Source organism: Rosa rugosa, chromosome 5, assembly GCF_958449725.1.
Source record: "Rosa rugosa chromosome 5, drRosRugo1.1, whole genome shotgun sequence".
Classification (NCBI taxonomy): domain Eukaryota; kingdom Viridiplantae; phylum Streptophyta; class Magnoliopsida; order Rosales; family Rosaceae; genus Rosa; species Rosa rugosa.
Window position 1 is genome coordinate 22,952,776 of NC_084824.1, and position 26,290 is coordinate 22,979,065.

At 43.2% G+C, this 26,290-nt stretch overlaps 1 protein-coding gene and 2 long non-coding RNA genes across 3 annotated transcripts; all 3 read right to left on the reverse strand.

Annotated features, from left to right (window-relative positions):
* Positions 1-1,170: 1,170 nt before the first annotated feature.
* Positions 1,171-3,502, reverse strand: LOC133709869 (uncharacterized). Its single transcript, XM_062135802.1, has 4 exons — positions 3,338-3,502; positions 3,015-3,245; positions 2,090-2,165; positions 1,171-1,542 (listed from the first exon to the last, which is right to left on the reverse strand). Exons 1-4 carry the CDS (start codon positions 3,428-3,430, stop codon positions 1,514-1,516), a joined length of 429 nt encoding a protein of 142 aa, XP_061991786.1. The 5' UTR covers positions 3,431-3,502; the 3' UTR covers positions 1,171-1,513.
* Positions 3,503-19,547: 16,045 nt separating this feature from the next.
* On the reverse strand, positions 19,548-20,305 carry LOC133712212 (uncharacterized). Its single transcript, XR_009847234.1, has 2 exons — positions 20,137-20,305; positions 19,548-20,040 (listed from the first exon to the last, which is right to left on the reverse strand). It is a non-coding gene; the product is annotated as an uncharacterized LOC133712212 (long non-coding RNA).
* A 908-nt stretch (positions 20,306-21,213) lies between these two features.
* Positions 21,214-22,026, reverse strand: LOC133709046 (uncharacterized). Its single transcript, XR_009846138.1, has 4 exons — positions 21,843-22,026; positions 21,651-21,766; positions 21,456-21,529; positions 21,214-21,273 (listed from the first exon to the last, which is right to left on the reverse strand). It is a non-coding gene; the product is annotated as an uncharacterized LOC133709046 (long non-coding RNA).
* Between the last annotated feature and the right edge of the window lie 4,264 nt (positions 22,027-26,290).

The following is a 26,290-nucleotide window of genomic DNA, read 5'->3' on the forward strand; positions in this document are numbered from 1 at the left end:
GGCTTTAGTGAATTCTCTTTCTAACCCAAAAAAAAAAAAAAAACGGTAGATGACACTTGTTTTTCCCAATATTTATTGTTAAACATATATTTTTATTTAAAGCAAACAGGAGCTTGTTAACTTACCTAAAATATTATTTAGTTATTTAATCATTATCAAGTCTTATTAATAGTTGTATGCATGTGACGATTATATATGCGCGAAAACTCTTAAAAAAGTTCTTTTTTGTTTTTTTTTCTTAAATTTCATTGATATTTTGCTATATATAATTTTCAAAGAGTTACCGTGAATCCATCACTGCATAACAAATGGTCCTCTACGCCCACAATGTGCAACCATAAAATTATATATGTGGGCAGAAATGAGGAGATTGAATAAAAAAAGATAGGGTCTCTCTCACTATAGCTAATGCCCCAAGTGAAACATACAAACTGACAGAAGCTTGAGTGCTAAAGAAAGAAAACCATCTCAAATTATTGGACGAGGACACGAGGTGTTGATTGCACACGAAATGGATAGTGGTCGTCTCACAATTTCTTGGGAAGAACATCTCACATATATGGAGATCTTTTAGAATAAAGTAAGTAGGGTAAAGAGTGATGAATACATCATACTCAAAAAACGTAAAAGATTCGAGAAAATTGATGACAATATTACTATTAAAATTCAAAAGAAGTGGGAGAATGACGGAGAGAAGAACAAATATGAAAAATAGGCAATGCAAGAATTTATACTAGCACTACATTCTGGCGCCACCGTCTTGAATGGCAGGTCACCGGAGACATTGAAATGGTCGCCGTATTTGACGGGTTCTTGGTCCTCCTGAGGCCTCCTTGGCTGTTCCCGACACATTTTTGTATCAGTATTTCAGAATCAAAAGCTTTCTGCAAATGCCTTTGATACTTGTGACTAGCTTAGTACGTGCTACTTACATGAGAAGGTGAAAACTGAAAGAGAAAGGTATTTCTTACGAAGAGTTGAGAACCACAGTTTATTAGGCTCATCCTTATACAGAGCTCTCTATTTGTAATAAGTTCCAACCTCAAATTCTCAAGAGTTGAGAACCAGCTGGGTAGTCAGTTGATTAGATTTATATCCAATATAGTTAGCTCAGTTTACCTGTGATTAATTAATCTGCTTGTGATACTCAAAATTAAGTCGATCAAACCAGAAAGCAAACAGATGGCATAAGCCAATGTATTCGACCAATGAAGTTTTAATACAACACAGTAGGGAAACACACTGTTCTCTTCTCTAGCCATCAGTTCATATATGATTTGTCGCTGCAACAGGTCAAGAGACACATGCTACAATTTATGTCTATGATGACTATCAACTGATTAGAAAAGCATACACAACTGTACATATTTAACGTCATAAACACAATTGACACCTGAACCACTACAACTGCATAGAGAGGTTTGCAACTTATTGTCTATTAAAGTGTACTGATTGTCTGCTTAATATCAATCTCCTTTACCACTTCAAGCAACCTTCTGTGCTGCCATGGAGCTTATTGACCTGCAACCTCCAAACCGTTGCCTGCACATTAAAGTATCTTCAATAACAAAGATGTTGTACTTTCCCCATATGCAAATAGGATAAGGACTTCTCTTAAAAATAGTATGGCTGTGTGATGATGGAAACACTAACAAAGTCCACTGTCTATATATCTTTACGGCTCTGTTTGATGCACAAAGTTGGATTGGATATGCAGCTCATTAGAATGAAGGAAGAAATGCAGGCTACCTTCCAACTTTTGTGCAAGTTGAAGAAAGGAGGATTATTTCATGAAGGAAAAACTTATCATTTTCAATGCCCGCAACTTTTATGCAACTCCTTATAAATAATCCATCTACTGAAGAACAATTCATCTTGAAAATCAGATATGCAATCCAGTGATGTTTTTAACTTTTCATTTAATTTTATGACAGATCATGGTGACATTATTTATATACAATGCATCACTTCACACATATACAAAATTTTAACACCCCTCATAAAAGTATAAATTTAAATTATGGCTATGTTATATAAGTTTCAACCTTGAAACGGACAAAATTCAATAATTGGGATTAGAAAAGCTTACCATCGGGATCAAAGAAAAATACTTGCTTAACCTTGCCATTAGGTAGTGACCTCTGAAAAGTCTGAATTCCCTTTTCCTGCACAAGCATATTCCGATTCAGACAACTCCCATTCAAGAGAGGAAGAAAGATTAGATAAAAGAATGCATTGCCATGGTTTTGAACCATGGTTGGTCGCAAGTAAGGTCTTGGAATGGTCCTCTGTAACAAGGGCCCCAACCTGTTTAAGACTCCTTACGAACCTAATTTGTTTTCAAGACCAATTTTTTTTTTTTTTATATGATGAGACTTGTGATGCTCTTCTTATAGACAAAAAAGGGAAAAAGGGAATGCTTTTTCACATTACCCATTCCAGCAAAGAAGGCAAGAAGGGGATAAAAAGATGTTGATTTTCTATTAGGTGATGGATGAGGTCATGACACAGGAGAACTAGCAATCTACCACTTTCTCATTTGGTTAAGAAAGGTTCACAAGTTCTATCTCTAGTTTTCATTCCGTCTTCCAAAATGTTAAATTTTGAAAATCTTCCACTATATGAATCTCAAGGTATGTCATATCAGTGCTGTTTTCGATTCTCATTATAGACTTAAGTTCATATTACTATCACTTCATCAATGAAGAGGAAATGCATAACAAAGCGCCAAAAGAAGCAGAGTGAAGCAGAAAACGAGGAAGATGATGAGCAAACAATTGAGGTTGCATACTTTTTTCATTTATAATATAATTTCAGTTCATATATCTACACGGTACACACTAGTACATCAAGATTTTCACCAGAACTGAAATTTCAAGTTTTCAACAACCAAAGTAGACAAATGATAACCCTTTTTTTACGCCAAATTCAATCAAAATCAAACAGTAATAAACATCAAATGAAATTCCAAACCATCCAAAATCCAAAAGGGTGATCTGAAAATGGATGCATACCTTGAGTGTTTGCACAAAAGATTCGAAATTGGAGACAGAGAAGCAGATGTGGTGACCCCTGGGAAGGTGGCTTGGGTCGGCAACAGGTGACGTGGCGCTCCAGGGTCCTTCAGGAAGCTGGTAAGTTGGGTTCCTCTCGATAAGGTGCATAGAAAAAGCTGAAGGTAAATTCAGCCATATCACCTTGAATTCCCCAAAGTTTGGGCTCTCTATCTCCTCGAACCCAAAAGTCTATCAATTCACCACCCACAATTTCTGTTCAATTCATTTGATGAATTACAAGTGAACTGAAATAAGAAATTTGAAAAGCTTGAAGAACCAACCTCTTTGTAGAACTCGGCGAGGCGCCTAATGTCCGAGGATTCTCTGGAAATGTGGTTCAGACTCACTCCTTGTGCTACTGGCGCTGCAGCCATTTCTTCAATTTCGTACGCTAATTGGGGGCAGTGACCTGGTTTTATTGCTTTGGGCTACTTACTGTGATGTGAAAACGACGTCGCTCAAGATATTTGCATTGTGATTGGGGAATCCAAGAGGTTAATTTAAGTAGGAACCAACATTCATTAAGTAGCCGATATTTTTTCTATCATTAGTGGCACTTTGTCGCATTTGGAGTCATCACGGTCAACATGACCCTCTAACCATCGCCTCATAGTATTCCGGTCAGCAGTATCCTTCAATGCCTCATTTGGTTGGCAGTATCCTCCAAATGGCATGAGATGGTTAGTCGGCAGTATCATCTAGCCATCGCCTCTTCATATTTCGGTCTACAGTACCCTCAGAGCATGCAGTACCCTCCGATACGTCACCCTCTATTCATCGCGTATTTTTAAATGCCAGTATCATAGAGCTTTTAGATGCCAACAGTATGACATTACAGTATGACTTTAGATGCCAGTATCATAGAGCTTTTAGCATGTTTTGAAATATCCATTTATGAGACGATTTGATTTAAAAGTATTTTATCGAATTTGCACTACATGCTCGGTTTTTAAGAGAATAAAATTGGGAAAGCATTACATTTTATTTTATGTTATTTTAGTTGAAATTATTTATTTTTCGTTCACTCACTCTAACAGTTTTTCAAATGCTTTTCCCTGGGCTTTTCAGTTTTTCGTGCCCAGTCTGTAAATTTGTTGAGGTCGAGCTTGCGTAGGCGTTGAGGCATAGTGTCCACCACCTTCATCTATGTTGTAGGTTACATGTTTAATCTACTTGTATTTTATTTCAGTTTCTAATCTAGACTGCTCTGATTGCCAAATTTCTATAGTAATGATAAATTGAGATTTGAGAGTTGTGTATATTTCCTTTATATTACACTATGGGAGTTGAATGTTGAGGAGAGCATGTAGGTTTGTTGGAGTTGGAATTGAGGTTGGAAATCTTAGAAGTGTTTAAATGTTTTTCACAAGTTTGGGTAGTCAACTTTTAGGATACATTCTGCCAAATATTTGAAAGAATTTCCCCTAAGATGGGCCCCGCATGACCAATTCGGATTTCAGGATGAAATCTAGGGCAAGTCATGTTAAACACCTCCTCCAGCCACTCTCTAAGGGCTAGTCCCGTTGAAAAACCATGAGCAGAAGCTTTCTTCCTCTACCCGAGACGCTGTAGACCACGACAAGCAATGCTGATTTGTAAACCGACCACTGCTCAATCTGCCTCCTCGACACGCTGCAAAGAAAACCATATCCGAACACCTTCTGCACTCTACACTTACAGCCTTGTCGCTCCCTTTTTAGCCAAACATGAAAAGCTCACGGACACCACACCAACAACAAGGCCTTGTCGCACTCAAAATCGTACCGACGCACTACCACCTCTACACGGATTAACGACGAGACGCCTCGCTGCTGCTAGATTCGACGGATTCTACCGTCGTCGGTTTCTCTGCTAACTCAAGGGTTTCTAGGGTTTGATTGCAGCGTGCGTCTGGGCTACGCCGGGCGTATGGTACGCCCTTGTGGGTCCTACACGCGTGGTTTATTTTGTCCACAACATTTGAAATAGAAGATCTGTCAGCTTAACTGCTGTTATCAGTAAAAATTGATTCCGTTATGGTAAAATAAATCTTCCAAAACGACAGAGTACGTAGACGATACTGATCGAGTACTTCTCAACACAAACCCATTCTCTATTTCTCTGGGTAACTCTCTGCAGTCTGCATTCTTGAAAATTCCTTTAGTTTTAATTGGACAGTTTAGCAGGAATTTATGATTGAATCATTCAAAAAATTTCCACAATAATTTTTTTTTTTTTTAACATAAACCCAATAAAAACTGCACAATTCCAAAGTTTTACATAAGGATCATCGCCTTCTCATTCATAGAAACTGGAAACTACATGACATCAAGATAACGGATCAATACCATGATAATCATCAGACACTTGGGATCTCGACTGTGTCTTCAAAGTTTGGATCCTTGGCATCGATGACTTCCTTCTGAAAACCCCTCTCGGCTGTAAAGTAGCCCAGATCATCGGCCCAGGTGAACTTGCCGCCATGGGCACCTTTCTTGGGCGATCCATTCATGCCCGATCCTGATTTCATGTCCTTCTTCACCTTATCCTCTCTCACATTTCCTTTGTGACTCTTCCCGATTCCATTGTTCTTCATCTTCTTCTTCTTCTTCTTCTTCTCTGTAACTGAATCTTGGAACCATAACAGATCAAGATAATTCCTACTGATAATTGGAGACTTCCCTATCATCATTCTCGACACATAGCTCCAACCATTTTTAATATGAACAAGGGTCGGAATTCAACCAAGGGAAGCCCAGATAGCCGCCGTGAAAACCAATTTCGGCAGTGGCCGAAAACACTCCAAATACCCATTCTTCCAAAGCTAACCAAATTTCCAAACCAATTATAGAAAGACGTCGAGCACAAAGAGAGGATCGTTTTTCATACCTCATACAACATCGATTTCGACCGGAGTCACCGGAATTTGCAGAACATTCACCGGAAAAAAAAAAAACTCAAAGCTTTCGAAATCCGAATCTCCTCCTCCCGGGTGTCAAGGTTTTCTTTCCACTGTCAATCTGAACCATTTGCCACCGGGAAGACGTTTGGAAGCTGCCGGAAGAGGGAGAAACTAACGGGCCATCAGGTTGCTTCTTCGGTTCGTCATTCTTGATTTGATAAAGGGGTCGCCGTATTTTTACCCACTTCCTTCTCGTTTGTCGTATATGTCAACAGAAATGATATTTTTGCCCTTCCGTTATGATCGTTTAAGGCGTATACTACGCCCTGCGTAGCCAAGAATTATGCTTGATTGCATATTCTTATGAATAGTATATATTTCTTTGCAGGCAAATGTGCGCACTATTAAGCCCTTTTTGGGTGAAGTTTATGTACTGCACTATAGCAATTCATTCTTTTCAATTTTTATTGCTCTTTTTTCATGATTTGTATATTAAAATCTGAGTTATTTACAAGTTTTTTCTCGTCTATAATTTATAGTAAAAATTTTATATTAAATTTACAATTTTTCAAGTTTTATGATTAATCAACTTTTATTAATTCAGCTCTAAAGTCGAGACATTTTCACGAGAGCTCAATTAATGCTGCTTATTCATTGGATATGCATAAGTTTTATGACTTTTTTTGTTTTAGTCGTATCCAAAGCACTAAAATGAGTCAAAATTATCCCACTTACTCCAAATTTTTATTTCCAATTACCCAGTTTAAAGTAAAATAACAGTTTTGCCCTCAATCTAATTAATGAATTACATATGCCTCTATCAGGTCTCTCTCTCTCCTCTCTCCTCTCTCATGGAGATGCCACACCGACGAGACCGCCGCTCGACGACGCATTTGCCCCGAACCGAGGATCTGAAATCCACTTGGATTAGATTCGAACCAAGAACCGATAGCCCTGCCTACCGGATTCGATCCTGCTTGGTAGTCCTTCCATCTCACATTTCTAGATCTCTCTGTTCATCTTCTCCGATCACTCATCGGATTGTTGTTGTTTCCATTACGTAATTGGGCGAAGCCTTTGATCGGAAAACTCGTTTGCTCCGGCGACGTGTTCTTGATTGCTCACACACGTTTGAGCGGCGGAGTAGTCATCAAGTCCCAGGCTGTTGAGGCAAGCCTTCAATGACCCTCTAACCATTGCCTCATAGCATTCCGGTCAGCAGTACCCTTCAATGCCTCATTTGGTTGGCAGTATCCTTCAAATCATCAAATGACATGAGATGGTTAGTCGACAGTATCATCTAGCCATCGCCTCCTCATATTTCGGTCTGCAGTACTCTCCGATACGTCACCCTCTATTCTTCGCGTATTTTTAAATGAGATGAGATTACAGTATGACTTTAGATGCCAGTATCATAGAGCTTTTAGCATGTTTTGAAATATCCATTTATGAGACGATTTGATTTAAAAGTATTTTATCGAATTTGCACTACATGCTCGGTTTTTAAGAGAATAAAATTGGGAAAGCATTACATTTTATTTTATGTTATTTTCGTTAAATTATTTATTTTTCGTCAACTCACTCTAACAGTTTTTCAAATGCCTTTCCCTGGGCTTTTCAGTTTTTTGTGCCCAGTCTGCAGATTTGTTGAGGTCGAGCTTGCGTAGGCGTTGAGGCATAGTGCCCACCACCTTCATCTCTGTTGTAGGTTACTTGTTTAATCTACTTGTATTTTATTTCAGTTTCTAATCTAGACTGCTCTGATTGCCAAATTTCTATAGTAATGATAAATTGAGATTTGAGAGTTGTGTATATTTCCTTTATATTACACTATGGGAGTTGAATGTTGAGGAGAGCATGTAGGTTTGTTGGAGTTGGAATTGAGGTTGGAAATCTTAGAAGTGTTTAAATGTTTTTCACAAGTTTGGGTAGTCAACTTTTAGGATACATTCTGCCAAATATTTGAAAGAATTTCCCCTAAGATGGGCCCCGCATGACCAATTCGGATTTCAGGGTGAAATCCAAGGCGAGTCCTGTTAAACGCCTCCTCCGGCCAATCTCCAGGGGCTAGTCCCGTTGAAAAACCATGAGTAGAAGCTTTGTTTCCCCTACCCGAGACGCTGCAGGCCACGATAAGCAATGCTGATTTGTAAACCGATCGCTGCTTAATCTGCCTCCTCGACACGCTGCAAAGAAAACCATATCCGAACACCTTCTGCACTCTGCGCTAACCGCCTTGTCGCTCCCTTTTCAGCCAAACATGAAAAGCTCACGGACACCACAATGACTACAAGGCCTTGTCGCACTCAAAATCGTACCGACGCACTACCACCTCCACACGGATTAACGACGAGACGCCTCGCCGCTGCTAGATTCGACGGATTCTACCGCCGCCGGTTTCTCTGCTAACTCAAGGGTTTCTAGGGTTTGATTGCATATTCTTATGAATAGTATATATTTCTTTGCAGGCAAATGTGCACTATTAAGCCCTTTTTTGGGTGAAGTTTATGTATTCCAATATAGCAATTCATTCTTTTCAATTTTTATTGCTCTTTTTTCATGATTCGTATGTTAAAATCTGAGTTCTTTACAAGTTTTTTCTCATCTATAATTTATAGTAAAAATTTTATATTGAATTTACAATTTTTCAAGTTTATGATTAATACAACTTTTATTAGTTCAGCTCTAAAGTCAAGAATGCTGCTTATTCATTGGATATGATAAGTTTTATGACTTTTTGTTTTTAGTCGTATCCAATAGGGCTGGGCACGGGCCGGGACGGGCCGGTTACTGACTGATTCCGAACCCGATACCGAAAATATTATTCGGGACGAGCCGGGGCGGGACTTCATTTTTTCAGAGTTGGTACCGAAGGTACCGAAACCGATCGGGATCGGGTCGGGTCCGGGCCCAATTCGGGATACCCGACTTTTTTTTTTTTTTTTTTTTCCTATACTTGAATACACTTGAGCAATGGAAGTGAAATCAGATCAGATTCAAGACAGCTGGAAAGAAGATGAGCTGCCAAATCAATGCTGCATTCTGCATTGAATCTATTGGAGACATGGGTAGCTGTCAAAAGTTTGCCAAATCAATGCTGCATTCTTGCGTTGATTTGGGGAAACTGGATAGAAGATGAGCTGCCAAATCAATGCTGCATTCTTACGTTGATTATTACCTGCCAAATCAAACTAAACTCAACCTCCACAATTCTACAGCAACAAAGCAAAATTAAGCTCCAGCAATCAATTGAATTAGCAATAAATTCAAAACTAGTGAAATTGATTACAAATTTGAGATATCAAGCATCCAAAACAAAAACAAAAGCAAAATCAGAAAGAGCTACAAGCACGACAAAGAAATCGCACCTCTTGCTGAATTTGGGTATTGCAGAATTTGAGTAGGATTCATGAGATTTTGCAAAATTTCAATATTGCATGCAGTTAATGAAGAAGCCCAACATGTTATCTTCCCAATTCAAAAATCTTTTCCATCAAAATTCATGGTTAGGATATAAACTGCTACCAATTTCATCTCCAGTTCTCAAATTGATTATAAATCTGAGATATCAAGCATCCAAATTACAGTTAAAATCAAGCAATCAAAACAAAAACAAAAGCAAAATCGGCATAATCAATAAAACCCTAATTAACCACAGAAAGTTAGAGAGAAGAAAAAATGAGTTACGCTTCCCCATCTAGAGCTTCTGGAGGTCCTCAAACCTTCCTATGTTAGAAAGAGGTACAAGTTTAACGAAGAATCTGAGAGAGCTTCTGTGAGGTCCTCGAACCTTCCCATGTCAGAAAGAGCTACAAGGACGATGAAGAACAGAAGAGAGACTGGAGAGTAGAGAGCAGAGAAGAGAGACTCAGAACAGAGTTCACTGAATTGGGATCGAGTTAGCCATTTTAGGTTTAAAAGGTGTAGTGATCAGATGTGGACGTGTGGTACCAGTAATATAAAAGGTTAAAGATTAATTTATTTAATTTAAACGGGACGGGACGGGACCAACCGGTATTGATTGGGTTGGTACCTGTACCAGGCCCGTTTTCTCGGAACGGGACGGGACGGGCCCAAATAGTAAATTTCAGATTTTGATACCGGCCCGTACCGGCAGATTTCGGGACGGTTTCGGGACGGGATCGGGACTTCGGTTTTGGGTGCTCAGCCCTAGTATCCAAAGCACCAAAATGAGTCAAAATTATCTCACTTACCCCAACAACAAATTTTATTTCCACTAATTAATGAATTACATATGCCTCTATCAGATCTTTCTCTCCTCTCTCACTGGCGACTTCCCCCTTCCTCCCCCCTTTGATTTGTATTGTTTCTGCAAAGGACGCGAAGCCACTGTTGTGCCAAAGATGGAGGTTGTGTCAGCCGAGGAGCAGCAGAGCATGGTGGCTCTGTTCATGGAGATCATTGCTGGTGACAACGCATTTGCCTCTAACCGAGGATCTGAAATCCACTTGGATTAGATTCGAACCAGGAACCGATAGCCTTGCCTACCGGATCCGATCCTGCTTGGTAGTCCTTCCATCTCACATTTCTAGATCTCTCTCTATTCATCTTCTCCGATCATGTACTCATCGTATTGTTGTTGTTTCCATTACGTAATTGGGCGAAGCCTTTGATCGGAAAACTTGTTTGCTCCGGCGACGTGTTCTTAATTGCTCACACACGTTTGAGCGGGGGAGTAGTCATCAAGTCCCAGGCAGTTGAGGTAAGCCTTGATGAGTCGCTCAAAGAAATGGAAATCTGGGATGCAGAAATGGGGTCATTGTTCTCTCTGCTGCTCCTAATCATCATCTAATGATGATGAAGGTTTTTGTTTTTTGGGGTTTTGATCGGTGGAATGACATGATGGAACAAAATGGAGTATGATCAGAAAAACTGGATCAGATTGAATACTGGAAGCTTGTAGGTGTTGTTTGCTCTTACATACCTTGATTCAAACATTTTGATAGGTAGAAAGTTTATGAGTGATTGTGGTTATTGTATTTTTTTTGGCAATAGGGAACCAAACGAAAACAAAGACAAAGACGAACTAAGGGGGCTGAAGGTCCCCATCCAACAACAAAATAAGTAAAAGGGAGGGAGGTGGTTCTTGTAGCCAAGAAGCCGGACACATCCTCCGACGAGCCAGGGAAGCAACAAGATCTGCATCTTTATTGGCATCTCTGTTGGTCCAAGCCCAGCTAACATTTGGGGCAGCTTTCGCAAACAGACGAAGGCCCAAAACTAGTGGTTGGGCTTGCCAATCCACTAGGAGTCGGTGACAGGAGATTGCTTGGATTAAGGGGAGAGAGTCAGATTCGACATTACACTATGCCAAAAACTGCATCACACTACACTTTTTAGACAACGAAAAAAAAATTTCCGTTGTGTGATAACTGAAACTGCTTCACACAACAGGTTTAATGAGATTGGCGTTGTATAAGGAGGTCGTACATCAATTTTTTCGGGTCCAAGATTATTGTACAACAGTTTTAAGGATTTGTCTGTTGTATGAATGTAAAAAAAAATTCCCCCTCACCTTGCTCAAATTTTGGTCGAAATTTTGACTCACCTTGCACAACAGTATTGTTGTATATGTTGTATGAGAGTAAGTTGCAAAATAACATACAACGCATTTTTTTGTTTCCGTTGTGCAAGTTTGGAAGAAAATCAGATGTACTCCAAAATGAGAGTGATTAGCCCCAAAAAGACTAATTTTTGGGTGAAATGCTGGTACATGAATGTAAGCTCCTACAACAGAATGACCTATTTTTGTTGTGTGAATGCGAGATGGCAATCCTAGGCGGGAGAAGTGCGTTTGTATGTGATTCGCACTAGGAGGGAGATTTGCTTGTTAGGTCGTCCCTAAGTTTCAAGTATAGACCATCAGACAACCAAAATTCATTTATGTGTTGTCTGACTTGATTATACAAACCAAAATTCATTTATGTCTCCCACACTGTCTCCCACTTAGCTAGTCTTTGCGAAAAGCCATAAAACCCATGTTCTTCTAGCTTCTGAAAGCGGAACCCGTCTTCTTCTCTTAAAAGAATCAAACCCATCTTCTTCTTGAAACCCTTCTTCTTCTAGATACATATATTTCAGCAAAAGAAACTTCCACACTTCCTCTCTCTCTGATTTCAGTCCCCTCTCTGCGGTTCTTTGAGTCGCAAACCCTAACCCCTCTTTTCTTCGATTTCCGATTTTCGAATTTGAAGAGGCGTGTAATTCTCCTCTCTTTGCTATCTCGACTTGAGATTAGGGTTCTTCATACTGAAAAAATTAGGAGGTTCTTCGATCTGCTGATTCTGCATACTGGGAAGAAGAAGCTCATCAAGGAATGTGAAGGCTGGGTCTTCGAAACCTCTAATAGATCTCACGAGTTAGTCGCTGGTGCATCCAAGACGGCGGCGCTCAAGCAAGAAGATTCGATAAGAGCGGGGAACGAAACTTTCACACTCCGAAAAACAATTAGACCCGATCCCGAGAGAAAGCGTGCTCAAACCCTAATTTTCATTCTTAACCCATCGACCTCCTCCTCCCCAAACTCGCTCCTCCTCCTCTTCACCATCACAATCCTTCCTCCTCCATTCTCCGGCGGAATCTGAAGCTCCGAGAGAGCCGAAGAAACCTAGACCCCAACAAAGTTGAAGAAATTGATGAAGCTCTGAATCCTTTCGACGACAAACTCGAGCTCCCTCTCCACCTTTCGCCGCCTCCGACGGAGATCAACCAGCTTATGTTCGCTGCTTCCAGCTTTGTCGATTAACCTAACACAACCACGATGATGACGGCTCAGTTGCACCCTGAATCGACGTTGCCGGCTCCGAAATTTCCGGACTTTCGATTCCGATTCACACTAGTCGAGACTAGGAAGAAGAAGCGGTAGTGATGAGTTCGGCGGTGCTGAAGGAGAGAAGAAGGCCAAATGCTCTGACTGTGTCCCTTAATTCGAAGATTTACAGAGTCAACGATAGGCTCTTCCTCTGCCTCTCCGGCCTCACCACCGATGCTCAGACTCTGTAAGTTGGAATTGCTTGTTCTTCACTTAGGGTTATGGTTTTTAAGCGTTGATTTCGATTGGTGTAATTTTTTGTTTCGGTAATTTTGGTGAAGGTTTCAGAGGCTTATGTATAAACACAAGCTTTACCAGCAGAGGGAAGAGAGGCATTTTTGATGGGTGTTCTGTATATGCTTGAGCAATGTGATTTAGGTTTGGTGCAGACTCGTACTTGATACATCTGTCATGATCTTTCTTAAATTTTACTGTTTTTTTTTTTTTTTGTCAACTGCAGGTCACCTGATGGAAAAGATTGAATGCTGACCGAACTCGGAATCAAAGATGGGGCACAACTGAAGCGCCATTTGATCCCCAAATCTAGAGTGAAATCTAAGAGAAGCAAAACGAAAAGCGAAAGCAAAACCAGAGAGAGGTAAAGGTCTTTTGAGCTTCTTAGTTTAAGCAATTGAGAGTTATCTTTTTGCGTTTATAGTTCTCTGAAACCATTTGGCCTTAGTTCTGAATGTTCACGTTTTAGTTTCCTATATGTTCCCCGGAATGAATGTGGGGAGTTGGAACGTTTGGAGAAGCTAGTGAATAGTATGAGAGGGGAAGCTCGGTATATATTGGTGAAGAAAGAATTGAAATTGGCTGAATTGGTATATATTGGAGTTAAGCTTGCACCTTTCGTTAGTTTGATCCACCTATTTTTTCTTTTGCTGCATTTTGGAATTTTTCTAGGAATCCAAACAGTGTTTTCTCTTCTAGCGTTCTGCATTATTATGGTATTTAATTTTTGGATGTGATTACGGATCTGGCGGTATGGTGTTAGCGTGAGAATCTTTATTGACGATGTATGTGAAATTTGGTTATATTGTGGAATTATTTGTTTGTTTTTGTCAATTTTTTATGGAGGTCTTGACTTTTTGACCTTGTTTTGATTGGTTTGGTTTGCAACTGGGAATTGATAATAATGAAAGGAAGGAATAGGTTTGAGTATTTTGCTGGATAACGATTTTGACTTGGTCATATGCTTGATTATGAGGGATTTTTTGTAATGAAGACTAAATGAAATGAAATTGGGAATAATGGTCATGTTTTAGTAGTCTCACTCAATGAAATTGAAAGCTCTGTGTGATCTAGTTAAATAATCTGCTTCCTGTTTTCTCCTTTTTGCTATTGGATTTGAAACTTGAAAGCCTAGATACAAGTTCTAATGCATTACCTATTGAGACATGATGAGGGTATTAATAATAATACGCTTTGCATTTAGTTGTATATATCTTTCATGGTCCTGATTATATTCTGTGTCCTTGTTCAATAGGAGAGAAAATACTTTGGGGAAATCTATTAGCATTGGAATCAAGTCTTCAGGGAGCCAGGATGGGCACTGATGGTGGATATTGGAAGGGTACCATTCTTATTCATTTAATAATTGTTAATGTCTAAAAGTTCGGCGGTAGCTGAACCTTTGTTAACGCTGATCCGGTGGGCGGACCGATACTTGTGGTGCTCTCAAAGCCTCCGCTACCTGTCAAGTAAAATACAAAGTGCGTCAGAGGGAGACCGCGCTGGGCGGTCTTCAACTCTCCGATGCCTAAGTTAGTCAATGTATTTATGTTGACAAAGTAACAGTAGGTAAGTATTGAATGCGTAATTAATGAGGAGAGAGGAGAGAACCTTTTATAGGTGAGGAAGAAGAGGTTCTTCTCTTTGTTTTCGATGTGGGACTGAAGTACTTCAGTTCCCAGCTCTGGGAGCTACTGATGCCATTTTGGCACGGCGCGTGGCGGCGCGTCGGCGGTGATCTGGGGGTGATCCGACACTGAGGTTGTAGCCCGCCTGGCGGTGTACCTGTATGTCATTCCTTTGGTTGGAATTAGTACCTTTAGCGGTACAATGAGCGTGGCCCATTATAGCTAATTATGCTTGCGAATGTACATGCATGTACAAGTCCCCCAAGTCCCCAGTCAAGGAGGGCAATCTTGGTTGGGGAGTTGTTCGGCGGTTTGAAGCGTTTTCTTCCGCTAGACTTGCAAGAGCATAATTAGCGTCAGTGCGTTGTCAACCATGGATTTTAGTGAGCAAACGCTTTATACCCTTTCGGGTGGGCCCCTGCTAGGCCCCCCAGGGAGTCCCCCACTCCCCGGCCAAGGTAGACCTCTGGATGGTCGGCGGATTGTTTGTTGAGGGGGAGCTGCGCGGAGCAGAGGGTGTTGGGTAGCGAGCCCAATCTTAGTACCCGAGTGACGGGGGTCAACGTGCCTGATCAGGGCCGTCGTAGACTGTTGACAAGTCCCCGTGTCCGGTAGGGACCGTCTGACCGTAACGCCGCGTGGCGGTCGTTGTCAGAGTGAGGCGTGGCCTCGGGATCCGCCGCTGGCGGATATCCCCCTGCTGACTGTAGCAGGAAGCAGTGTCGAGTAGACGTGCTTAGCGGTATGTTATTGAGCGGTATTGCTCTGAACAATCGTATGCTGTTTGCAAGATGATCAGAAGGTTCCGCTAGAGGTTTCGTAGCGGAAGGTTCCCCGCTGGAAAGATGGCGAGGGTGAAGTTCTGCTGGCGGGGTTTTGTTCAGCGGAGACTTCGTCACTTGGAAGACGACAAGGGAGAAGTTCCGCTGGCGGGGTTTCGCTCAGCGGAGACTTTGTCACTTGGAAGATGACAAGGGAGAAGTTCCGCTGGCGGGGTTTCACTCAGCGGAGACTTCGTCACTTGGAAGATGACAAGGGAGAAGTTCCGCTGGCGGGGTTTCGCTCAGCGGAGACTTCGTCAATTGGAAGATGGCAAGGGAGAAGTTCCGCTGGTGGGGTTTCGCTCAGCGGAGACTTCGTCACTTGGAAGATGCCAAGGGAGAAGTTCCGCTGGCGGGGTTTCGCTCAGCGGAGACTTCGTCACTTGGAAGACGACAAGCGAGAAGTTCCGCTGGCAGGGTTTCGCTCAGCGGAGACTTCGTCACTTGGAAGATGACAAGGGAGAAGTTCCGCTGGCGGGGTTCCGCTCAGTGGAGACTTCGGACGGTTGGTGAATTCATCCCTAGTGGTTACTTCCACCAGACGCTTCGTCTGGTGGTGGTTGACCCGTGTCCAACCCGTAGAGGGTTAGCGTGCGGAGGCTTGTCTCCTAAGCCTGGCCGTCTTCTCGCCATTAATGCTAGTAATTATGGATTTCGTAACCGAGGCGACGCCTCGGTTAATCCGGAGAGTAAGTGGAGAACTGTGACACGTGTACGGCTGGTGTGTGATGTCGTTTTTGAGCGGAGGGCTTAGAACGCATTGATGTTGACATAAAAGGGGGGGAACTTTAGCGAGATTTGACACTTTGTGAAAACTTCAAACCTGAGTCGTTGTCTTCAAGCTCTGCGATTTGCGAAGAGAGTTCCAGGGGACAAAATTTGTTGAGTCATCGGATCTTGGGGACGAGGCCTCTACCTGTGAAGACAAGCACCTTCAATTACACCAAAGATTTCGCCTTTGAGGTTGGTGCTCTGAATCTTATCCCTGTTCCATTGAATTTCTGTGTTTGCTTCTGTCAGTTTCTGGGTTTGTTGATTTTGGGGTGTTTTGTTCTGGTTTGGCGTGTTCTGAGTGTGTAAAGTGGGTTTTGGGGATGGTTTTTGGTATTTTTGATACGGTTGGGATTTCGGGATTTACTAGATGGTTGAATCTGAGTTAAGTGTTTGGGGGTTGTTTGTTCTTGTTTTGGTGTTTTCTGGGTAAACTGTTGCTGATGTTCTTGGCTATAACTGATGTAAGAATAGGCTAGATCTGTGTTTGTGCTAACTGGTGTGGGTTTTAGGGTTTGGGATGGCTAACGTCATAGAGATTTCGAGCAGTGAGGATTCTGGGTCTGACGTGTCGTTCAGCGCGGCGGACAAAATATTTATTGACTCGTTACGTCCGTCTGCCCATGCAGGAACCTCACTGCCAGAACCGCTAGAGGTTGAGCCGCTACAGACCATACCTTGGGAAGTAGTCATGGGTCGTGCTTCACGTCCAGAGAGCTCTAGGGCGGGTGAGGCCGCTACGGCCAAAGCTAGGCGCGATGAGCGGTTGGCAAGCAACAGCGCTGCCAGCGGCTCCTCTGGGGAAGAAGAAACAGCGGGGGAGGACGCTGAGTCAGTGTGGTTCCTCCAGGATGGCACCGCCGTTGACGAGGGCAGGAGGGCGGATGAATGCCGCCGCCGTCACTCGGGTGAAGCGGATGTTCCGGTTGCCGGGTTCGGTGAAGCTGCGCCTGCCGACGGCGGATGAGAAGGCGTCGATTCTCCCAGAGGGGTTTGCCGCCGTGCATGAGGCGATATTCCGCCAAGGAGTGACACTCCCGCTGGTGCCAAATCTTCAAATCCTGGTGTGCGAATTTGGCCTTGCCTTCGGTCAAATTTGCCCCAACATGTGGCAGTTGATGCTTGCGCTAAACTCTCTGTGGCGGTTGTCCGGATGTGAGGGGCCTACTGTGGCGGAGCTGCTGCACTTCTATGAGCTGGTCTATGTGAAGCGCCAGGGTTGCAGAGGGCAAGTGAACTTGAGCCGCCGCCAGGGAGCGCCCAAGCTGATCGAGAATCTAAGGGATTCAATGTCCTACTGGCGGGGGACCTTCTGCGTCGCCACAGAGGGGTGGGAGTATCAGGCTGGGTGGAACGAGGAAGGGCCGACGCTTAGGATTAAGTCGGAGTTCCAACCCATCCGAGGTTGGTAACCGGTTTCCGCTGAACGTAGTTGGCGGGTTCTTGTATATGCAGACTTGTATTTTTACTAACGACTATTGTGTTTGTACAGCGGGACTGCGCTATAACCTAACGCGCGAAGAAGAGTGTCGCGTAGCACGGATCAGAGGTTGCTGGCGGAACCTTAACTTGCTGCACTTCCGACTTCTGACCGGTTGGGAGTTGCTGGTCGATTAGCGGCTAACTCGCTCCGTTGGTAAGAAATCTCCACCAAACTGTTTTTTTTTTTTTTTGTAATAAGTAGCCCAGGCTGACTGGTTTTTTTTTATTTAGAACATCCGCCGGGTAACAAAGCGAGTCGCGACGCCTTCGAAAAAGCGATGGATCGTGCGGAGGTTGCACTACTAGAATTTTTCTCATATACATCGGCCAGAAACCAATGTAAAAAAAAATTTGTACACATGTGTTAGTGGGTGATGTAAAAGATCGGCAAAAAATAGACATCGGTTAAAAACCGATGTACCATACTACAATACACATCAGATTAGATTGTAGAATCGATGTTAAACTGCTATTATGATCACAAATTGGTGTTTTTAGATATTGTTAAACCTTCATATTTATGCATTTAATGCTTAACGAAATATAGGTCCAATAGCACTAGTATTTATTTTAACATCGTTACTCATTCTAGAAACGATGTGTAATAAATTCATACACATCGGTATTTTTGAAATTTGCCTGCTGTTTATAAGCTTTACGGGTACTTGCCATATATCAGACTATTTAAGATTGAATCTACATTCTTTTGTATTACTCGACCGATGTTCATTATTATGTTAAACATCGTTTCCTTTTATGAAGTGATGTGCAAGCTTATATTAAACATCAGTTTTTGAGGTTGACACCGATGTTCATACTTATACTAGACATCGTTTTTCATTTAACAAATCGATGTCCATTATGTTGTTTTACATCGTTTCTTACTTAAAAAGTCGATGTCCATTGCGTTGCTTTACATCGTTTCTTACTTAATAAGTCGATGTTTATTGCGTTGTTTTACATCGTTTCTTACTTATAACTAGATGCGCACTGAATAAAGAGACATCGATTTTTGTTTCCAATCTGATGTATCATCTCTTTAATGACATCGTTGTTGTAGTTTAATACTGATTTGCAATAAACGTATATACATCATGTCCTTTACATGAGCATAGTGTCCACTAACTTTGTAATTGCTGCTACAATGCATCTATCTAATCCACATTTGACAACATGAAATCTCAAATAATTTGAATATGGGGCATTGCATTAAATAGGTAAAAATACCCCAACCTACTTCAAGGCTAGCCTAAAACATACCATTGCAATAAGTGTACATGTAGTTTTGTTCACATTTGCTGCAACAGTACAACTACTCCAAAATAGTTCACAAAAAATCTAGCTAGCCTTACTCAAAATCACTTTGCTAATCAGCATCTATAACAAAGTCTGCAAATAGTCAGCCACCTCAATGCGCACCTCGTCAAGTTGTTGTTGGGTGTATCCTTTCCGAGTCTTTGCTGCCCACTAGGAATGTATTTCATAACGTAAGTCATAATCATCGATACGACCACATAATCATAACGTAAGTCTTTGCTTTTGTTCACACTAAGAAAACTGCAGCTGAGAACCAAAAGACATGAAGAATACTTACCATTTAGATTTCTGCCTTCTTGTCCCCATTGATACGACCACATATGTTTGCTTTCCTACTGCCATCTTTAATGTCTTGGTTGCAACTTAAAATTAATTGTAGCTTTAATCATACACCTCATGAAATAAAAGTCCAGTTCTCGGCTAAAAGAAAGGAAGGGAATAAAAACAACAAACAAAAACAAAAGCCCTACATGCCATATGCATCTAAATAATTCACCTGTATATAAATAAAAGAACACAGGTGACTGATTGGCTGAAGAACCACTCAGTATAAGATACCAAGAGCAAGCCTATAAATAAGATTTCAGTCCCTCAATTGAAATAATCCCATCAGTTCTAATTGTTATCTTAGTCACGGAATGCAGATACAAGGTACCAATTAATCTCTTAGAACTATGTATAAGAGATTTTTCATTTACAATAATGTATACGAGACTTTTCATTTCTCCTCCAACAAAAAATGTGAAAGAGATCTTTCATTTCTCACTATATTTCCGTAAGAATCAGTCTACATAAAGCTATTCAGTGAAGATTTGGTACCTTGTTTTGGCTAGTGAACATTTTGGTACGTGAAGGATGCTGAGCACAATTACGAAAATTAAAGAATAAAAACATGCTAATTCCACCAACTTTATGTAAACGGGTAGTGCAAGAGTTTTGTATTTACCGCACTGTCACAGGGCCATCTTGTTTCATCTTAATGAGACTGCTTTCTATGTTTCGCAACACCGGTTTATAGCTGCCATACATTAGATGAAATTTATCTTATTACTGCAGCCTTGCATGGAATTTATAAAAACAAGATGAACAGAGAGATGGAGGAGAGAAAAATTACAGGCGTGCAAGACCATTGTATGCTTGAGTAGTTTGTTGGAGTCTTGCTCTGAGCTGTAATACCTCAGCTGATAATGCCTCTGCTTTGCTCTGTTCTTTTGCAAGTTGATCCTAGAAACAAAAAGCAACCCCGATGATACACCTTATCAACAATATCAGCCTAAGAAATAACAAAGTGTAAAGTTCCTTGAACACAAGCTATATTCTGTCAATTCTCATCAATTAAGAAACCAAAAGTACCTGAGTCTCCCGGTGCAAAGCTATGCTCATAGCCTCCTGATGAGAACTAGATAAATTAGAGTTTTCCTCAAAAAGCCTTTCTATCTCAGAAGATTGGGAATCAATCTGCCACCATTTCCAAAAAGTGAGTTAGCTGTGAAACAGCATATACACAAAAGAAAAAGAAAAAAAAATGCCATTGGAATCTAGAAAAATAAATTGCCAATAGAAAAATAAATACACAAAAAAAAAATGCCAATAGAAAAATAAATTGCCAAGACTACCTCCATTAAAGCTTTTGTCTACTGCTTTCCAATTTTTCAATCACTACAGCCATGTCATTTTTCAATGACACCATACACCAAAACTACAGAACATCAGTTGCTTTTCGAGGAAAACGTACAAACATAATAAACCTCATCATGGTCTTAAACACATTGAATATAACACAAGGCTTTCTAGGCACTAGAACTCTGTGCAGGATAGTCTTAATATATCAAGACAAATAATGGCAACAATTCAACCAATAACCAGTTAAGAACTCCACCTAAAAAACATCACTAGACATGGAGATAACATAAATAAATAATAGCATTTTACCTAAAGTTTCACATGCCATCATACTAGACGCAGGTGGACAAAAGCCTTAAAAGAACAGGTCATTAATCCTCAAGCATCGGACCCAAACACAAAGCCTTAAACATAGACGATGCATAAAATGTAAACATGGTGCAATCATAATTTAATTTGAAGTGTAAATGGAGCAGACACATCTCCCAACATACTGTTTTGTCTAGTCACAGGCCTTCTGTGACACACAATTAGATAAAAATTGAACCAACAAGGCAAAAGCTTTCGAGTTATATACCACAGTGTTTATCCAATCTCTTGTCTCTGCTTTAGCCTCCTCCTTTGGATCCTATCATTAAAAAGAATGACAACATCAACAACTGCAATGGCGTAAACACACACACACACAATTTGATCATACTGACATACTGAAATCAAACCAAGAGCAAGGCAGCAAGAGCAAATTGTACATTCATTCATTCAAATATTCAATCATTCATTATTCAAACCAAGAGCAAGGCAGCAACTTACCTGAGCTTGAAGATTTCTGAATCGAACCAAGACTCCAAGAGCAAGACCAGTTGACCACGAGCTCGATACTTCAACTGAAAACCCAGAACAGATCGATTGAAAACATTAAACCCAGAAACAATTCACAGTTTGATACCATCATACAAATGACAATGCGCCCAGAGACTTAACAAGAGTGAAGAGTTGAAGAATCACCGAATCCAAAACCCATAAATCGAGCTTGAAGAATCACCAAGCTTCGAACCCAAAATTTCTGCTTTGCGGCTTCACAACAAGAGGAAGAGTTCGAGCCTTCGATTGAAATTGTGAACCTGGAAATTGTGAGATTGTGAGAGTCAGAAATTCGATTGGAAGACTAAAACCCAGAATTCCAGAAATTTGACTTACCAGCAATGTCACCGACTCACCAGCGAATATGGATAACCAGAGGTGGAGAGCTGGAAGCTTGGAAGTCCAGATAACCAGAGCCACCAGTTTTGCAGGAGAGAGAAGGAAAGAGAGAGAGAGAGAGAAGAGATGCGGCATTCCATCGTCGAGCAGAGGAGCTGGTCCGAGATGGAAAAGGAGGACGAGGAGGCTCGTGTTCTGGTTGGAGGCGGAGAACGAAGAAGAGGGTTTTTGTCAGAGGCGGAGAACGAAGAGGACGAGAGGGAGGTTGGGTGCTAGTCGAATAGTTAGGGCAATCTAAAGTCTATTTTAGTTCAAATATGTTTAAGTGTGGGAATGAACTTTTCATCCCCCGCGTTTCTTTAAAATTTTTTAACTTAGCCGCTCAACGTTTTTGCGAAAATTTAAATGAAAGTTTAGTCATCGGCTATTTTAAAAATCGATGTCAATTATATACATACAAATCGGAATTTGAGGAATCGATGTTAATGACATGTTTTTACATCGCGTGTATTTCTCACCGATTTAATTGTCGTGATGTCTATGAGCATAATTCTAGTAGTGTTGACAACTTCCTGGAGTCAATGTATGCCGAGGGTCTGGCCGCCCAGAAGACGCTGGTGAACCCCGAGACACTAGCGCTGAGCCAGTCCGAGGTTCCTGTGGTGCTGCCAATGCCGCACCACTCCCATCTTGGTGACGACGGCCTGCCTGTCGTCCAGGCGGGGGCCTCCGTGGGCGGTGGGAAAAAGGGGGCCGCAACAGCGGCTTCGCAAAAGGAGAGGGTACCCGCCAATAGGCGTGGTCCCCATAAAGAAAGGGCGGTGCAGCCGGCGGAGACTGTCAACGCGCCCAGGGAGGAGCCGCCGGTGAGGGTGACGAGGGCCGCTTGCGGGAACCCAAGGGCGCTGGAGAGGAAGCGCCGGCAGATTGACTCTCCCGACGAGGAAGAGGGGGAGGATGTGGAGACAGTCGGGGTCCGTCAGCAGAAGAAGGCCCGTCAAGCTCCGTCGAAAACTGTCGTGGTGGAGGGGGAGGCGCCCGCCGCCAGTGACTTGGACTCATTTGCCGCGTATGCGGAGTTTATGAAGGATGGTGAGCGGGAGTTCCTCTTCCATCTCTGCGAACGGCTAGGGTTCGGCGGCCTAGCGGGGATCTCGCGCCCCACAGCGATTGACCAGTCGCCCTACAGCTCAGCGTTTGGTCAAATATCAGCAGGGCTGCACGACATGTTCGAGGCGGCAAAGAAGCATCCTCTGGTCGAAGGGGAGCTTAGGGAGGAAATCCAAAGTCTCCTGAGGGAGCTGGCGGAGGCGAGGGAGAAGCTGGCGGAGGTGGAGCGTCGTCTGGCAAAGGCGGAGTGTGATTTCGCGGACGCCCGCGGCAAGCTGACGGTGGCCATCGAGCGGGACTTGGAGAGGAATGAACGCGTGTCCAAGTTGGAGCAGGACATCGCCCTGCTGCAGGAGCGGATAGCCGCTAAGGATAAGAAGCTCATTCTCGTGCAGCGGGAGTCCGCCGCCAGAATAACGGAGGTGAAGCGGCTAGAGGGTCAGGTTGCCCGCCTGAGGGTTGAAGGGGATACTGACGCGGCCGCCGCTGTTGAGGCATTCAAACAGTCGGCGGAGTATAAGAAAGCTCTGACCGAGTCGGCGAAGGCTGGGGCCTTGGCGAACGTAGAGCTGCTGCAGCGGAAGGGCGCCATCGACTTCGCAAAAGCGTCCCAGCCCGATGTGCCACCGGCGAAGAGTGCCCCGCCAGAGAAGAATGTCGTGACTGCCCCAGCGGGAGGTGCCCGCTCAGGCAGTGGAGAAAGTGGCGCACGCCCAGCGGAAGGGTCCCAGCAGACTCCTCCTCCTACCTAGTCGGAGGTGTCACGTGCTGGCTTCCTGGCGGCGCACACCCGGGCGGACGGCACGATAGAAACTCCAAGTCCCACAGCCCGAGGGTCTGATCAAACGAGCCGCGCCATTGCACCGCCGCATGCTGAAGCAGAAGATGCCGAGGGCAACCCCTGAAGCTGGAACCTCTTACTATGTTCTCTTTTTTTTTTTTTTTTTTTGTAGCCGCTGAGGCATAACAATTTGTAACAAGTATTTTGCAATGGAATGAAGTTTTGGATTTGTGTTTGTTATGATGTGTTTGTAACGCTAGTACTTTGACTTAGAGTTTTCTTTTGTCAATTAATGAAACATTAGAGGAATTAAGATTGGTCCAAGTTCACCACGTAGCGGACGTGGTCCGCTGACGATTGTTGGCGTTGCCAGTTGCCCTCGGTGCTGGACTTGGGAACAATGGTTTGAATAATTCCTCGTTTCATTGATAGCTGATTGATCAGCGTGTACAAAAGTGGGGTAGTACCCGTTGGGTAGCTTCCCTTAGCTAAATATTGAACAAAAATTTAGCTAAGTCAAGATGCTCCTGGGTAGCGGCATGGCTATTTGTAGTAATACCGAAGGTGTTCGGTATTCCAAGGGTGGGTCGACGTGACGCCATCCTTGCCCATTAAGTAGAAGGTGCCTGGGCTTACGACTTCCACAATTTTGTATGGACCTTCCCAAGTTGGGTGGAGCTTTGTTGGCGGTGGAATGACTTCCTTCATTACCCAGTCCCCCAGTTGGAGGTTCCGAGCCTTGACTCTGGCGTTGTAGAAACGCGATACCCGCTGCTTGTTTTGTAAGTTGTGCAAGTGGGCCTTATGTCGTTTTTCTTCTAGGAGGTCCCTGTCCAGGTTGATGACGTCGTTGTTGGTCTCTGGGCAGTAGCCTTCGACCCTAGCAGTAGGCTGAGTAACCTCAATAGGTAGGACAGCCTCTGTTCCGAACATCATACAAAAGGGTGTTTCGCCGGTGGCGGCGGTTGGAGTTGTCAGGATGGCCCATAGAACTTCTGGAAGTTTCTCCGCCCACAAACCCTTGGCGTCGTCGAGTTTCTTTTTTAGCAACTTCTTGATTATCTTGTTTGCTGCTTCAACCTAGCCGTTGGTTTGGGGATGGGCAACAGATGCAAAACTCAGCTTGGTGCCCAAGTTTGCGGTAAAGGAGATGAGTTCCTTGTTGTTGAACTGCGTGCCATTGTCTGTAATGATTGTATATGGGACACCATAGCGGCAGTAGATGTTCTTCCAGAGGAAGTGAATTACCTTGGCGGTAGTTTTTGCCGTCAGTGGCTCCGCCTCTATCCACTTGCTGTTGTAGTCGATGGCAACAATGATGTACTTGAACTGGCCCTTAGCGGTTTGGAACTTTCCCATCAAATCGAGGCCCCACGTGGAGTGAATCCATGGGCCGATGATGATTGACAGCGGTTCTGCCGGTGCATGTGGGAGATCTGCAAACTGTTGGCATTTGTGGCAAGACCTCGAAATCCGCCGGGCGTCATCACCAAGTATGGGCCAGAAGTAGCCTTGTCGCATTGTGTGATTGGCCAAGGATCTGGCGCCCGAGTGGTTTCCACATTCTCCGCCGTGGATCTCAGCTAGAACAACTCTTCCCTCCTCTGGGGTTAGACAGCGGAGGTTGGGATGGGTGAATCCCTGGCGGTAAAGCTTGCCATTCTGGATGTTGTAGCGGGTTGCTCTCCGCTTGAGTTGTCGCGCTTGGACCTTGTCTTCCGGCAATGTCCCGCTGCGCTTGTATGCGATAATCTCATCCATCCAGCTGGGACTGACCTCAATGCTGAAGATCTCCGCCAGGGTTTTTGTGATACTTGGTCTGTCAAGGCTTTCCACCCTTGTGTCCGCTGGACTTTGATGTGGTTGGGCGGTTGCCAGTCTCACCAGTGAATCAGCCTTGGCGTTCTTTTCCCTGGGGATTTGTGTGATGGTGTGAAATTTGAACTTTTTAAGCAGCGTTTTGACGTACCCCAAATATGCCGCTAACTGCTGGTCCTTGACTTGGAAGCTGTCGTTGACCTGGTTAACGACTAATTGAGATTCGCTGAATATGTTGACGCTGTCAGCACCCGAGTCGATGGCAAGGAGTAGGCCGACAATGAGTGCTTCGTACTCCGCCATATTGTTAGAAGCTTTGAAGTTGAATTTCAACGCGTATTCCGCGTTCAGTCCCCCGGGTCCTGTTAAGATGATTCCGGCGCCGCTGGCCTTGGCGCTAGCGGAGCCGTCCACATGCAGGTTCCAATCCGAGTGTGGGGGAATTGCCTCCGCAGCGGTTACCATTTCTGTTCCGGGCCCTGTCAAGGTACCGGGCTCTGGCTGACGCTCGGTGAGTTCAGCGATGAAGTCCGCCACTGCCTGGCCCTTCATGGAGGTTCTTGGCTTGTAATCAATATCGAACTCACTGAACTCAATGGCCCACCTGCTGAGGCGCCCCGAGTGTTCAGGGTTCTGCATCACTTGCCTCAGTGGTTGATTTGTTAACACATGGATTGTGTGAGCCTGAAAGTATTGGCGGAGGCGCCTGGCGGCAACTATGAGTGCAAGGGCTAGT